The sequence below is a fragment of the Syngnathus typhle genome, linkage group LG2, assembly GCF_033458585.1.
Source record: "Syngnathus typhle isolate RoL2023-S1 ecotype Sweden linkage group LG2, RoL_Styp_1.0, whole genome shotgun sequence".
NCBI classification, from domain to species: Eukaryota; Metazoa; Chordata; class Actinopteri; order Syngnathiformes; family Syngnathidae; genus Syngnathus; species Syngnathus typhle.
In genome coordinates, this window is record NC_083739.1 from 23,885,992 (window position 1) to 23,902,702 (window position 16,711).

A 16,711-nucleotide genomic window follows, 5' to 3' on the forward strand; every position below is an offset into this window, starting at 1 on the left:
ATCCTGATTTATAACAATTCATACGCAAAATCAACAAGGTACTGCAAACTCTTTATTTAGGAAATTACAAGAGTATTGCAGTATACAAAGTGCTTATTTTAACACTGAACTTTGATGTTGTGTTTTTTCTTTAAATATGCGGCGAGATTTGTGCTCCCTGAATATTTGATCACCGCATGGCAGGATTTACAAACTGCACGTGTCTTGTCCGTTGAGCCATATTTTCTTTGGAATCCAAAGTGCTTCCACACGAATGACTTGAAGCCTAGAGGGGAGCAAATTTCCTCGTCTTTTTAGACACTAGCCATAGCACCAGCCCAGGAGCCGCGTAGTAGTTGTCGACTCCCCTTTCACGTGCGTGCTCTGCTCACGACACAACACGCGCAGTGCGCTCCCGGAAAGAGGAAGCTAGCAACAATGATCTGGATTTCAAAATAAAGTCGCGTCTAATGTCCAAGGTCAAACACGGCGATATAAATCGATGTTTACGTTTAGCATCGATGCCAATAAATCGTAAAGCATTATATCGATTAATCGATGTGTATCGATGTATCGTTACACCCCTAATATATATATATATATATTTAAATATATATATATATATATATATATATATATATATATATATATATATATATATATATATATATATATATATATATATATATATATATATATATATATATATATATATATATATATATATATATTTAAATATATATATATATCATCTTTTTTCTTGATCCAGTCACCAAAAGTGAAAAGTGTCTCAAAAAATTCTAAAGGTACAAACGTGTCAACAGGGATAGCTGTAGGCCATTCTATATTGTCATGTTTCTTCTTTTCTGTGTGATTAGTAATAGTAACAGTGATAAATTACTTATTTACAAAAACACAACAAAGCATGCAGATAAAATAAAATCGTATGTTACAATATTTATAGTTTCTCTCACAAAAGTCATTCTTTTCCAGCGATTGTGCCATTTACATTGTCGCCTGCGCTGTACATCATCTTCTTTTTTTTGTCTTTTTGTCTGTTTGTGGTTGGCGCGGTGAGCGAGTCAATCGGATCGGTTCCATCCGAGATGAGCGCTGTTCGGCTGGATGGCGCAGCTCGCTCCAGTGGTTCTCTCATTGGGAATGTATTTGTTTTCAGTGTGCAACAGCCAAACTATTGGGAGACATCATGCTGTAAACAGACCTGGTTTCATGGTACAGACAAAAGGGTGTCCTTTTGTAGGGGGGTGGGGTCGGCAGTGTTGAACACACCAAAATGGTATTGGACGCTGGGCAAGTTATCCGCGTAGAAATAGGTCCGTCGATTGGCACGTACAAAAGGAATGGCAGGAACACCTCAAGAGGCAGCTGGATTTTACAAAGCCTTCCGTTTCTCCACAAAACTCTTTTGATTGCTCACACACGGTAGCTGCATCTATGTGAGGTCTTCTGATGTTCATCAGAAGGAAGTCTTGCTTTTATCACCTCTGTCCGACTCATTGGAAGCGTGTGTGAAAAAAGATGGTGCCAATGATACACAGAGAAACATGGCAGTTATTTCTGTTGTTGAGGATCAACCGCAGACATAGCCCACGGATTCTAGCAACCAAAAGCCCTTTATGCCCCTTCCACTCATGCTTGGCATGACAAGGCTTAGTGCTTGGGAATTGGGATAGCTTTGTGCAAACCCCGCACACACTACGTGATGGGCTGCGTCATTCTCCAGCCTTGTGGAGAAAAGACAATCTCCCAGACCGTGGTTTCAAATTGTCAGAAAAATGTGACATTACATAACGCCTCATTGGCTGGGAAACTCTAATGCATATCCGTCACGAATACAAAAAGAGGAAATCAAACGCGTCTTCTTCCTCTACTGTCTACAAGGGCTACAACAGTAGTAGGGCTACTCTATTATTCTTTGAGCACCCCAGATCAAAACACCGCAAACTCTGTGACATACAACATTGTCCCAACGACAAAAGTGATGCAATCCCCGCATCCTCAACATAAGGGTCGACTTCTGGCTCTTTGACGCCGACATTTCAATGCAGAGCAGAAAAAAAAAACCTTTACGTTACCAAACAGCCGGTTCATCAGCTCCAGTGGGCAGTTGCCTCCATGTCACACTGTGAAACCTCTGCTGAGTTATTAGCATTTAGTGTCTTGTGGACTATGATTACTCATGCACGATTCCTGATCAAAACATGCCTTCATGCAAGTCATTTCTATGCATTGAACAAGCACAATAATTATTATTATTGATCTGAGCAAGTCTTCTGCAGCCCAAAACCAAGACCAAAATCTGAATGTCTTTTCCTTATGTCAGCATAACCGAGATGAAAGCGCTTGTGACATGAGCTTGATGTTACTTATTTTTTGCTGCTTGAATCATGTAATGTTGCAACGAGGCATAGACAAGATAAACAAAATAAACAGTCAAAAATGTCAGTATTCTGCTCCCCATCCATCCATCCATCCATCCATCCATCCATCCATCCATCCATCCATCCATCCATCCATCCATCCATCCATCCATCCATCCATCCATCCATCCATCCATCCATCCATCCATCCATCCATCCATCCATCCATCGCCCAATAGCTGGCTTGTTCGCTTGTGTGGTTGATTTTTTTCTTCTCCTTCTTCTTCTTTTATACTGATGTTGCAGTTCTAGTCGTGTTCTCGCATGGAAGCTTTGCAGAGGGACTTGACATGCTCTGCTGTGGCAGGGACGTTGCTATTCTTTCATTCGTTCACCAGAAGAGTTGTGTGCCTTGGCAGGTTGGTCCCCAAAAATATCTGTTTGTGTGTGCGTGTGTGTGTGCGTGTGTGTGTGCACGCGTGCGTGTGTGTCATGGCCAGCACACTGTTGTGAGTCACTCTAAGAGCTTGGTCATTATGCAGCAAAGTTCCACAGTAAACTGATTGTGTTTGGTTCAGCTGTCTTTGATGACATAAGAAACCGTGTTTCCTCAGGAGTCTGTAAACATTTTTTTCCCAGTGTTTTTCTCAGATTTTATTACTTGCAAATGTTTCTACTTCGGTGGGGCTCAAGAGTCTCATGGTGCCTAACACTTAGATTCCCACTCATCTTTTTTGTTTTTGTCCTTCTCCTTCCTGGCCCATGCCTCCTTGTTGTCGTCCTGCTTCTCCTTGTCTGGTTTGGTCACGCTGTCATACGAAGGGAGCGAGGCGGTGGATGGCGTGCTCTCCTTCTTCTCCTGGTTCGTGCTGCCATTCTCAAGCTTGTTGTTAGTGAACATGTGGCGCTTGAAAATGATGCCGCGGCGGATGAGGTGAGCGCGATAGGCATTCTGGATGATCCTGGCCGAGACGTCCTCCTGTTTGCGGCGCAGCGTGGTGGTGATGGGCTCATAGGAGACCTTGGAGGGGTTGGCCGCGACAAAGCGCTCCTCCATCTGCTGCCTCAGCATGTCCAACTCACCGCTGTCGCCCAACACACGCTTGGTGAAGGCAAACAGAATGTCCAGGCAGTGGATGCGATCGCCGCTCACCATGGGCAGGTCCATGGCAATCAGCTCGATAGTGTTGGGCTTCGGGACACGAAGCGGGTGTTCCAGTGCATCAGCAAAGTCGGACAGCTTGGCGAAAGTGATGAACTGAGAGGCAGTGGGATCAAACTTCTCCCAGATTTCGTAAAAGGTCTCAAAGTCATCCTCACTCAGTGGATCAGCGCTCTCCTCTGTGGCGACGCTAAAGTTCTCCAGGATGATGGCAATGTACATGTTGACCACAATCAGGAAGGAAATGATGATGTACATGACAAAGAAGAATATCCCCACTGAGGGGTTACCGCAGTCGCCCTTGACTGAGGTGCCTGGGTTCTCCAAGTTGGGATTGCAGTCCGGCGGGTAGTTGAGGATGGGCAGAAGCAAGCCGTCCCAGCCGGCCGAAGTGGTGATCATGAACAGGATGATCATACTGTTGCCAAAGGTCTCAAAGTTGTACAGGTCGTCGATGCCGGCACCGTGCTTCACGTAGCCAAAGTTGGACATGCCGAAGATGGAGAAGATGAACATGACCAGGAAGAGCAAGAGGCCAATGTTGAACAGGGCAGGAAGTGACATCATCAGGGCAAAGAGTAACGTTCGGATGCCCTTTGCTCCTTTGATAAGACGCAGGATACGGCCGATACGAGCCAAGCGGATCACTCGGAAGAGCGTTGGAGATACAAAATACTTCTCGATAAGGTCGGCCAGGAACATTCCTATAAGGATGAACAGCAAACACACTCGTGTAAAAACGCAGCAAGTACCATAGATGGGTGTCAGCAAGTATAAACACATGGAAGACTTTATAAAAAAAAAAAAAATCATAATTGGAATTAATTTTTTGTAGACAAATCATTGGCCCTCTGTAGTGCCTGCTCAAGCACCAAGTGAAATACAAGTACAACAACCAAGTAAATGTTTGCTAGCTGCCAATTCTGAAAATCTTTATCAGGGAATATTCCTAAATTTACGGCCACTGTTACAGTAACTGTTACATAATTATGAATTTAATTATGGCTTAAGACAGACCACAATGGTCTCATATGATCTCTTTCTCAGCGTGTGCAAACAAGAATTTAATCTGGTCATGTTTGTGCAAGTGCATGCATTTAAATGCTTGCTCCAACACAAGTACTATATTAGAAATTGTGGCTGCCCTCTTTGTTAAGTTTCCAAGATTTCACATTGCACGTACCCAGACCACTCGGGACTGCATGCGGGACGGCGACTGTGCACACAGTTGCTACATTTCAGGGTTCACGTCCTTATATCTTGTGATATTTGTGATATTTGTGACAGAGCCGTCGCTAAAATTTAGAAAATATTTTTAAAGTCCTGATGTACTTTCCAAAATTTAAGTGGACCTCAGTGCGCAGGGAGCTTAATTTGGTCCGATCTCGCAACCGCAACGCGCCGGGCGCTCACTGACGCATTGCTTTAAGAGCGTCATTGTGTTTAAGGATGGCTTTACTGCTCCCACTTGCTTTCTTTGGAGGCATGATTATGGGTTAATACAATCCAAACAAGTAACAAAAATACAATAACAACGGAGTCAGTCGGCATGCGGGCCGCGGGGTCGGGTTTTCTCGGGTCTTCCCGGCTCATCTCGCGAGGTTCGACCTCCGAATTTTGTTCAACAACCTAAGCAAAAAAAATCTTGAATTTTTTGTTTGAATTCCGATTTGTACGAGAACCAGGACGTTCGAAAACCGAGGTTTGACTGTAAAATAAATAGATACAGCTCACTGACAAGTGCTGCTACTTGAGCTAATTTTAGAACAGTCCTGCGGGCGACTCATGCGGTCCTCACGGGCGACCGTGTTGGTGACCCCAGACGTAGATGAAGATTGTTCCAAACTGCACTCTGGTCAGTCACACTAAACGGCTTGATAGACATCAATGTCTCTGCCCCTCAACTCACCAACAATAGACAGGATGACCACCACCACGTCAAAGATGTTCCATCCATTGGTGAAGTAGTAGTGGCGAAGAGCAAAGAGCTTCAGCAAGAATTCCGTGGTGAAGACCACAATGAAGATGAAGTTGACCCAGTAGAGGACATTCTCTGTTTCATCTGATTGGTCGTCCGTTTCCACCATCATGGTGACCATGTTGAGACAAATGAGGATCATAATGGAGATGTCGAAGACTTGCTGTGTGACAAAGTCAAAGACCATTCCTTGTATCTTGTTCTGTGGAGACAAAATGGAGATTACAGTGTGTATGGATTTATTGAGGTTATTTTTCAAGATTGTGTCGTTTAACTTAATGTTTGCTTTACTTTATTCAAATGTTGAATACAGTAATCCCTCGTTTATCGTGAATAATTGGTTCCAAGACCACCCGCGATATGAGAAAATCCGCAAAGTAGTGTCACCCTTTTTTTTAATATACTGTCACGATCCGTCTCCGTTTGTTTCCTTGTTTTAATGTTGCTGTTAGAGTGGTGTTCATTCTAACTTATTTGCAAGAACTACACGGGAGACAGTAGGCCTTTTTAGAACTTGCAAGTGGAGAAACGTTCGTACAGAGATGTTCGAACGCAGTCTGTCTTTGGTCTCTTACAAGAGCATATTTATTGAGAGAAAGCAGGGTGGTGAGATTAGAGCAGGGGGTGTTTTACGATCTAAAGTAAACAGAACTAGTGCAGAGTATGCAAGCACTTTATTTTACTGCGTTGTGAGAACAGGACGAGTTTGGTTCATCATTATAGTTTACATTCCAACATAATCATACGATCAAAATAATCTATCAACATTAACAGTTGCCATGGTTTCTGTTCGCGTCTCCCCTCCCCTCCTGTGTCTGCTCACAATCTAGAAAATTACCGTCACCTGCCTTTCGTGACATGTCTGGTATTTAAGTCCTGTCTGCGTGTTACTCCCCTGTCGGATTGTTTTCGTCTTTCTTGTCTTTGTCTTGTCTTTTTTTTCAGTTATTCTCGTCCCTAGTCGAGCCTCTCGTCTGTCTTTTGAATTCCCTCAATAAACTCAGGTCCAAGCTGCATTTGGTTGCCCAGCTCCACTCATTCTATGACACATACATTGCTTGTGTATTAATAAGTGTATATTAAACCATATAAGTGCATATGTTATCATTAGAACATTAAATAACGGTTTCAAACATGTAAATACTACTACAGTGGAGCCTCGGTTTTCAAACGTTACGGTTCTCGAAAAAATTGGAATTCAAACAAAAAATTTGAGATTTTTTTGCTTTGGATGTTGGACAAAATTCGGTTGTCGAACCTCACGAGATGAGCGGAGAGGACCCGCATGCCAACTGACTCTGTTCGTTATTACATTCTCGTTACTCTGAGGATTGGATCAACTCTAATCATGCTTCCAAAGGAAGCAAGTGGGAGCAGTAAAGCCATCCTCAAACACAAAAAACAATGCGACAGTGAGCGCCTGGCACGCTGCGGTTGCGCGATTGGAACAAAGTCAAAGTCAAAATCAGCTTTATTGTCAATCTCTTCACATGTCAAGACACACAAAGAAACCGAAATTACGTTTTCTCTATCCCACGGTGACGAGACATATTACACGATAGACATACAAGTAAACAACACAATATAAAAACAAGAAGGCACAAACAAATTAAGCTCCTTGCGCACTAGGTCCACTTAAATTTTGGAAAGTACATCAGGACATTAAAAATATTTTCTAAATTTTAGCGACGGCTCTGTCACAATAATGCGACCAGCGCGGTGTAGTTGCGCGGTCGGCGACGCGCTACAGTTGCACGTTCGACAGTGCGCTGCAGTTGCGTGATCGGACAAAATTAAGCTCCCTGCGCACTGAGGTCCACTTAAATTTTGAAAAGTACATCAGGTCGTTAAAAATATCTTCTAAATTTCAGCAACGGCTCTGTCACAATAATGCGACCAGCGTGGTGCAGTTGCGCGTTCGGCGGTGCGCTGCAGTTGCGCGATCGGACAAAAATGCGCAAATGAAAAAATGCTTAAAAAGGCGCGATTTTTTTGTTGTTGCTTGGAACAGATTAAATGTTTTCCATTATTTGTACACGATGCACTGAAGCCGCGATAATCGAATCACGATGTAGCGAGGGATTACTGTACTTGCAATATCCCATGTCATCTAAATCCAAGATATTTACATGCAGTAGCCTTTGAAAGGCAAAGGCCTGCAAATACAAACTGATCTGAATTTTTTGTTGTGATGTAGATTCACCACTCAATATTGAAGTACTTGCCCACTTTGTAGTTCCTATTCAGGCAAGCTCAGAAAAAAATAGCTGAACACCTGATAAAACTTGTCATCACCTGTCAATCGCTGAGGAGTTGAGCAATTAATAGATTCCATTGTCTCCAGTTAAATTCTCAAGTATTTCAGAATTGTGATGTGTTTATGCAAAGTGGACGATGACTTTGTAAAACAGAGCTTTAACACAAACCCAAAATATTTTTGGGTTGTAATATTTTCATCAAAATGTCTGCAAGCAATGTGTACCTCTCTCAATAATTCCAAACATTTTATCCTCTGCTCCTGCTTGTGGCACTGCTATACAAAAGACATTTTATCGTAGGTCCGAGGTAGTCATGTATTTGATGTCGGTTGTCATCAGTGCCGCTCTTCCCGATAGCCACTTATGCCAGTGCACACTGACCGACCCTCGCAAAAAACAAAAAATAAATAAAATAATAATAATGATATAATAATAAATCCGTTTGATCATTCGCGGCGTGCGTCAATTCACAGGTCTTTGTCGTCACTTGTGTCGGTGTATGTTCTAACAACAGAGACACTCAAAGGCAGTTCAAACATTTACTAACCCATAGTTTATGAAATGAATATACGTACGTCCTGCTACCTATAAGCACCTCTGTTTTATGCTCCAACATACAGTAACCCAAATATCACATAACATAAATACCCACTGTTGCTGACTATAGTGATATATACTGTTTGAGTAATATAATTTTTACAACAATCAGTAATACAAAATAAGTCATAAAAGTAGTATGTAATTTGTGCTGATATTGTATCATATCAATATCGCGTATACTCAATGATGTGTCTACGTATCCTGAAAAGTGAACCAATTTGGTTAGAGTTGGGCAGCTCGAAGGGGGGATATGATAGTAAGACAAATATCATATTTGTGTTGCGTGAATGAATTGAATAGATAGATTTGTATTGACTTACATTATTGCGTGGTAAAATTTCAAAGAAGGATTATCTTAAAGAAAGGGGGGAAGGGCATACTGCACCTGTGGTCGAGGGATGGGTTTCTGAGGCTTTTTGGAGCCCAGTTTCTTCATGGCATTGTAGTACTTCTTCTGCTCCTCTGTCATAAAGATATCCTGACCTCCGAAGTAAAGGGCAGAAAAAAACATCAGGTCATAATCTTGTACCATGATTTAAAGAGAGAAAAGATATGTTAGACTTATCTTTTTCTTTTGCTGGTTGAAGTTGTCAATGATAACACCAATGAAGAGATTCAGGGTAAAGAAGGAGCCAAAGATGATGAAAACCACAAAGTAGATGTACATGTAGATGTTAACTTCATAGTCTGGCTGATCTCCCACCTTAGAGCAAGAAAGGAAGGTCACAGAGTGGTTCAACTTTGGAATTCAACCAAATATTTTTTTTTCACGATACATAATATGAACCCCTCCCGTGACCCCCATTTTAGCCAAAATTAAATGATTAACGTTTTGCCTTTTTATTTGGATTTTTGAAACACTTCAAAGTGCTGCTTCTTTGAAGCAATATTTAGCAACGTTACAGGTTTTACTTTAACTTTGTTGAAACACAACCTGCATCCCCTCTGAATAAACATTATGTTGAAGCATAAAGATCTAGGCGCTGCTCAATGATTGACTTTGTGTTGTGCCATTGGATTTATGACCGCAAGGTGTGTGTCTTGCCAAAGGACACGACGATACGTGACTTGGTCCAAGCTGGGTGTGAACCACCGACCCTCCGGATTCTGAATGACTCTCTACTGCCTGAGCCGCAGCCCCCAGACCTTGAACACTGTTCGAACGAGTACAAGTGTCTCGCAAGTGGTTCACCCTCAGTTGGCGAGCTAACAAAGGCCATACTTGGCTCAGCATTATACGGGGCAAGAACACACCCGTAGGCAGGAGAGACCCTGAAAAATGGGATCATTTTAGAAAGACAAGAAATCCGGTATGAAGCGTCCTATCAATGTTGAGCTTTGGGGGATTTTGACATCACAAAACACCTATTGTGATGTGTATAGGGAAAAACGCCTGTGAAGTTAATAACGGTTTTATGATGGTTATAGTTATTCCAAATGTAGTGACATTGACAATAAAAGGTACCTCTCTGGAATCCACAGCTGCATACATAATGTCCATCCAACCTTTGAATGTGGCCTTTGAAAAGACAGACATGTTTAGAAAGATGATAAAGATTACTAACTGAAAACACCATGGCAAGCCAACATTTCGTTAAAAGGGAAAGCAAATGTCCAAACTTAAACCAAGGGTGATGCATGTCCAGTTTATCAAGTTGTGAATGGAAAAAAAATGCGCAAAGAAGCACTCAATACACACAATGTAACTGTGGATGCAAATCAAAGAAATGAGACAATGATGGCAATTTACAAAAAAGTGAGGCCAACAGAAGGTATACTCTCACCACTTGGAGCAAGGCCAGGTAGCCGGCACCTACATTGTCAAAGTTAATTTTGACATTCTTCCACCTAACCTCCGTAAAGTTTTGTTCAATGAGGGCCTCGCACTGGGTCTTGTTGTTGACCACGTCAACAGGAAAGTACTCTTCGGAGGTCTCGTTGAAACAGAAGTAGTACTTTCCTGCAAACAGGTTGACCCCCATGATACTGAAAATCAGCCAAAAGATGAGGCAAACCAGCAAGACATTCATAATGGAAGGGATGGCTCCCACCAAGGCGTTGACTACCACCTAAACCAGATCAGGAAAGACAGGATACAACAGTGTTAGCAATAGGAAACACAAGCAAAATCATTTCAACCTTTTGGCAAGATCCATCATTCTGTTATGACCATACATTCACCACCGAAATGCTTTTCTACGTAGTTGAGGAGACACAATTTTTTTAAGTAATATTTTATCGAGTAGAACTAGTCCAGGGGTGGGCAAACCTTTTGACTGGCGGCACGAATTTGGTTCTAAATTTTGACCGGGGGGCCGAACCAGGAGCAGATGGATGTAGTGTTTGTGTGAAGTAATAGAAATCACATGTAAAAGGTCATTGCATAAAAGGTTTGTACTTTTAGTAGGTAGTAAAGTATGGATATTCAAAAAAAGCTTTTTGAAAACAAATGCATTTATTAACAGCATTAAAAAAAATATTTCACCAAAAAACTACTATCACTGATTCTCATTAAATACGACACTGTTATTATGAATAATAGTTTCCATCACTTCAGCGCCTGCAGGTCAGATTTATGAAATACGTTCATCTAATGAGGCGAAATCACATCAAATGGCAAACATTCTGACCCAATACATCATCTTGAAGAATCAGTGAAAGAATACATCTAAATAAAGTAATAAAGACATCAACAGTTTTGTTGGTCTCACTTTTTTGCTAGTGCATCATGGTCTGGAGTAAAATTTGTTGTGGTAATTCTTAGGATAGAGTTGAGGTGTCAGTCAGTTAACCTAGATCTGTGATGGGCTTTGTTGACATTCATGTGGCTGAACGTCTGTTCACAGACGTAGGTCGAGCCAAATTGTCCACTTTTCTTTTAACTACTCGGCACTCAGTGTCCACCTTTCTTTTCCTCGGGCCACTCATTTTAATGGAAGGATTCCAGGGGAAGGTTTGTGGGTGGCATTAGCGTAAAGCTCTATCTGAAAGCTCAGCGCGCGAATTACAAGAATGCTGACGACACAGCCCATACTCAAAATTCGGCACTGATGGAAATAGAGCGCGCAGTGCGCCAGGTCCGTACTACTTAGTACGTACGCGCACTTGTGAGTGTGCACCGAGCTTTCGGACACGGCTTCCGGGAGTAAATGTGCGGGCAGGCGCTTCCCCATCTACTGGAGAAACATAGTAATTGCAGGGAAAAAAAATTAATAATACAATTTATTCAATTATTGGCGGGCCGGATTAAACGGCCCCGTGGGCCGGATGTGGCCCGCAGGCCGTAGTTTGCCCATGTCTGAACTAGTCTCAGAGTGTTGAAATATGGCAGACTAGTACTATGTGGACAATAAGGGTATGGCAATTCAGCACTCGATCCAGCTCTTTTTGGAGTCAGTCAAGTGATTGGACGGATCCTGTTTCATGTGTTTTGTGGTGCAACAACCACCGTCTGTCCTAGAAACAATGACTTTCGTCGTTAATGGAATTTTTGGAGCCAAGGTATATGGCCTTCCTTCTCAACATTAAATTACAGGGACGGAGCTAACGAAGCGAGTATACAACAAGAGCTGCGGCGTGGTCAAGCTCTTATCAATGTACAGTTTAACTCAAGTTTTGAGGCTTAAGATGTAAAAGATTAAAATATATTATTTTGTAATTTCTCATGACATGACAGTGTAGGTTTGTTAAGAACAGCTAAACACTATTGCTCAATGTCTTGCAAGTGAAACAAAACGCAAGAGACAAAGACCAGAGTGTCATGTCATGTCATGGACTTTCCTCATCTTCAATTTATCTACTACTGTTTTTCAAGGTGGCCGCGGTATAATTTTTTTACTTATTGAATGTTTGAGTGAAAGGAAAGATTGTAAATATTGACAGTAAATACTGATTGTAAATATAATGGAATAGCTTTGTTTTAGTTTTCACATCAGTACGAGGTGTGGTTCTTTTCTGGCACCGATACACTGTTTGTGCTGCGAATACATGTGATGGAGTAAGTAGTTCATTCCTGATACCGCCAAAGAAGAAGCAGATCTGACGGTCCTAAAATAGTGGTGACGAACTGTAATTTAGCAAAGTTTACATAGATTCGGGTAAAATAATGATGATGGCGTAACAGACTGACATTACGCTTTTGGTGCAGCTTGAAATAATGACAAGCTGACAGTGTCTGACGTGTGGGCAGGCTTGTGGTGAATGACAGAATGGCAACATTTACTGAGGCACCCACCTCTGGTATATAGTATCTTTTTAATACTAAAGCAGTATACACTGTGCTCTACTCATTTTTTTCAGTATTAGCTCACCATGTGGATCATTCCTCTTTTCCTAAAGTAAAGATTCCAAATTCTAATTATTCTGAATAATAATGCCATTTTGACACTGTCTATATTATTTCTAACAGATCGATGATGTATGGCATACCAGTATGACGTGTCCAACCTTGCATAGTCCAACTAAAAACATGAGCTCTCAAAATTCTCACTATAAATTAGTTTCATGACTAGCTCAATTAATTCACACAATTCTCTAGCATTCCCCCCAAAAAACTGAAATTTAACCAGCCCAAATGCAGTGCAGTCTATTTCTCTGAATGCTATTCTAATATAGCAGTGCTGTTATTGTATAATGGCAGGCCGACAACTGAGCATGCATGTCATTGTTTTGTGAAGCCATATTCCCTCTCTCTGGAGCTCTGTTCTCTCAGCATGCCACCGTCACCACTGCCAAGGTGCACAAATAAGCACTGACTGTATCAATGCATTAAAAATATCTTTGTTGCATCTTGCTGAGAGAAAGGCTCTTGTTGCAATGTAAACAACAGATCAACTGTTTTCCCCAATATGCTTGATTGCAAGGCAGAGGAATAAAAAACAAAAAAGAGGGAAAATTGCTTTTCAAAACACATAATGTGCAACAACAGTTCTATTACATGCGTGTTACATGGCGTTGTACAATATCAAGGATTACTCAACTTAATAAATCAATAGAGAAATAAGTGGATAGAGAGTGAGAGCGATTAAGGAGATCATGGTAGAATGGCTGCTAACATGTTTGGTGGCTTTGTTGCCATTTAAAGTACATTTAAACGAGCAGATTGGTCAGTACCACACTGGGCTAAAAGGTTGGAGGGGTTGCACTTGCATTGGTCAAAACAGAAACAAGGTGAAGAAGCAGAGATAAACCAGGATTTACACTTTATGTACCACTAAAGAAGAACTACAATTTTATTGTTATTTCATTGAGCTGAAATAGGCTCACTGGTGTTGAAATGTGGTTGGATTAGTGCCATGTGGTGAACATAATAATAACGAGAATAATAATAAATTCCATGTTGCACAGTAACGTCCATTTTTTGTCATCATTATTACAAATCCCATACTATAATCTCTTTCATCTCTCCATTCATCCACATCCCCATTCATTTATTTATTGCTCAGCATTGACATTGGTCACTTCAAACGAAATGTTAATATTAGATATTCATAGGTGAACATCAACATTGTGGTCGGTCAAACTGATACAGCAGGGTTTATTTGCATCTTTTGTCTCTTTTTAACCCCCACCCCCATGCCAAATGTCTTATTTATATATTCCACTAGAAAAGCATCTAATGTATGACTAGTGTAACATCCATACAGCTTATCCGGGGCCTTAAATGCCTGCTCATACACATTGCATTTGAGTTATTGGACAACTTGGATGAATGAGCCTCGATGCACTTGATGATTGCATGCAGCTTCCCAATGCTGGTTTGTCATTTATGGCGGAACCAAAACACTATTTGTCGTTCTTATCCCAAAACTCAGAGTGAAAGACTGAACAGGGCCGTTCAGTTCCTGTGCAGTTGCTGTATGTGCTGTATGGTGCTTGTGTCAAATGGCAGCCGAGGATAGCCAATCTTCTGCCTGCGCCTCATAAAGGTGGCCACCAAAATGGAATGAGTGGAATTAGATGAAGTGGATCACTGGGCAAGTTTAACAAATATATACTGTTTAACAACACTGTGACGGAGCGCTTGTCTAACACTCCCCAGGAGAGAGTGTACAGAGCTTTCAGCAGAGGCAGAGTTAGTCAAGGAACGGTAGGACAAGAGAGTAGGGAGGGCGGGCGTTTGGTGAGGTGGAGTAGGGTGGGGTGGATGCAGCACTGTGCTACACATGTGGGCCTGAAGGGGGCAGAAGTGAAGATGTGAAGTGACTTTTTTTTTTAGACCAACAGTCCAAAAGTGGTGAGAACTAAGAGAGGTGGAGTGGGGGCGCATGAGAACGTGTGAGTTTTGACCAACAGTATGCGATAATGAATATATTTTATAAGAACTGTTAGGCAAGCTGACAAGCTTCCTAATAATTAGCTTTTAACTATAAGTTCTTTTTCTTCCTCACCAAGGTTGGGAGGTTCTAAAAACAACTTTATTATGGCCCAAGCAGCAGGACGTAAGAAGGCTCTTTCTAAATCGCAGTCTTTTGTTATTCTGACAAATAAAAGGCCTTTTTGGGAGCTGCAACATACCCCAGAAATCTTGCAGCCCACTTTCAGCAATGCACACGAAATTTGGTGGACATATGTATATGTTTTCACTGGGCACTCTTCCCACTTGTGTTAAATTCATTGAAGACTCTAAACCAGGGGTCCCCAATCCAAGTAATATTTATGGATTAAGGGTTAGCTTGAGCAACAGTTGGATTATGTTCTGAAAGGGAATAGCTATACAGTACAATCATTATTAGTATTTCTAGGTCTAATTTGAAAGAAACAATTAAAATATCTCAAATACAGTGGAGCCTCGGCTTTCGAACGTCCCGGTTCTCGAACAAATCGGTATTCAAACAAAAAATTAGAGATTTTTTTGCTTCGGATGTCGGACAAAATTCGGTTGTCGAACTTCGCGAGATGAGCCGAGAGGACCCGCATGCCAACTGACTCCATTCGTTATTACGTTCTTGTTACTCTGACAATTGCATCAACTCTAATCATGCATCCAAAGGAAGCAAGTGGGAGCAGTAAAAACATCCTAAAACACAAAAACGCTCCTAAAGCAATGCGACAGTGAGCGCCCGGCGCGATGCGGTTGCGCGATCGGATCAAATTTAGCTCCGTGCGCACTGAGGTCCACTTACATTTTGGAAAGCCCATTAGGACTTTAAAAATATTTTCTAAATTTCAGCGACGGCTCTGGGTACAATAATGCAACCAGCGCGGTGCAGTTGTGCGGTCGGCGACGCGCTACGGTTGGGCATTCGGCGGTGCACTGCAGTTGCGCGATCGGACAAAAATGCGCAAATGAAAAAATGCTTAAAAAATGCGTTTTTTTTGGTTTGGAACGGATTTTTTTTTTCAATTATTTGTAAAGGAAAACATCATTCGGAATTCGAACAATTCACTTCTCGAACAGCCTTTTGTAACGGATTGTGGTCGAAAACCGAGGCTCCACTGTACCTGATGTGCTACAAAAAAATACATTTGAAATCGGCGTCAAAAATCTGTTTAGGGACACATAAAGCTATCTGTATAAAAATGACAATGATTGAAAGAGATAAAAGGTGTGTCATTCAATACTATGAACACCGAACCAAGACCACTGTATCAAATAATTTGACACACATATACGTACGTATTGTTCCACTTTTTTTGTTCATTCTTTTTTTCCCGAAACATAAATGTTCACAGTATGACATGGGTGACTGACTCTCTTCGCCAAAGTGCCAGAATTTTACCGGACAGTCAACTTGGGCGCCGGACCCTCGAATAGAAATTACCGTAATTTCTGGATTACAAGGCGCTACTTTTTGCTCAAGTTTTGAACCCTGCGGCTTGTCATCCGGTGGAGCCTATCTATGGATTTTTCATGATTTTTGTGATGACACAAAATTAGTACACTTATACACTCGTAAAAAGGCTGTGGACCGTTGTTGTGCGGCACCGCTTTGCTGGGCGGTGGGAAATGTGACAGGGTCACTGGGGAGAAGAGTGGTGTGTTGATCGCATGTCCACCCCCCAGGCAAAAGGGCCGTATAATTGAGACAAAGAAGAGGCAGAACAAGATCAAGATGGACGTTACTGAAAAAAGGAAGCTTTTATACACAAACCCTCATTATGGGGGACAAAAGAAAGCATATGATGCCACTTTTAAGTTAAAGTCAGTCGATTTGGCTCTTAACGTAGGAACTACAGCTGCTCATGCATGCACTTGAGAGGTTTCTTCTGGACACTAGGGGGCGATGGGCTATTGTTGATGACATCTTGTGTCACCCTTTTCTTTCTTTATTTGCCGGTCACATCCACTCTGGAGCTATACGAAAATGCTAGAAGAAATGCACAAAAGCGACAACAAAAGAGAGACTGAGAA

The 16,711-nt window shown here is 41.7% G+C and overlaps 1 protein-coding gene across 1 annotated transcript in view; it reads right to left on the bottom strand.

The window, feature by feature from the left end:
• Positions 1-737: 737 nt before the first annotated feature.
• scn8aa (sodium channel, voltage gated, type VIII, alpha subunit a) overlaps positions 738-16,711 on the bottom strand; it is a 153,501-nt gene continuing 137,527 nt past the window's right edge. Inside the window, exons 22-27 of the mRNA XM_061272695.1 lie at positions 10,143-10,427; positions 9,824-9,877; positions 8,924-9,061; positions 8,744-8,848; positions 5,432-5,702; positions 738-4,226 (exon numbers count right to left, since the gene is read on the bottom strand). Coding sequence (XP_061128679.1) covers positions 3,067-4,226; positions 5,432-5,702; positions 8,744-8,848; positions 8,924-9,061; positions 9,824-9,877; positions 10,143-10,427 — 2,013 coding nt within the window. The 3' untranslated portion in view covers positions 738-3,066. The remainder of the gene's footprint in view (positions 4,227-5,431; positions 5,703-8,743; positions 8,849-8,923; positions 9,062-9,823; positions 9,878-10,142; positions 10,428-16,711) is intronic.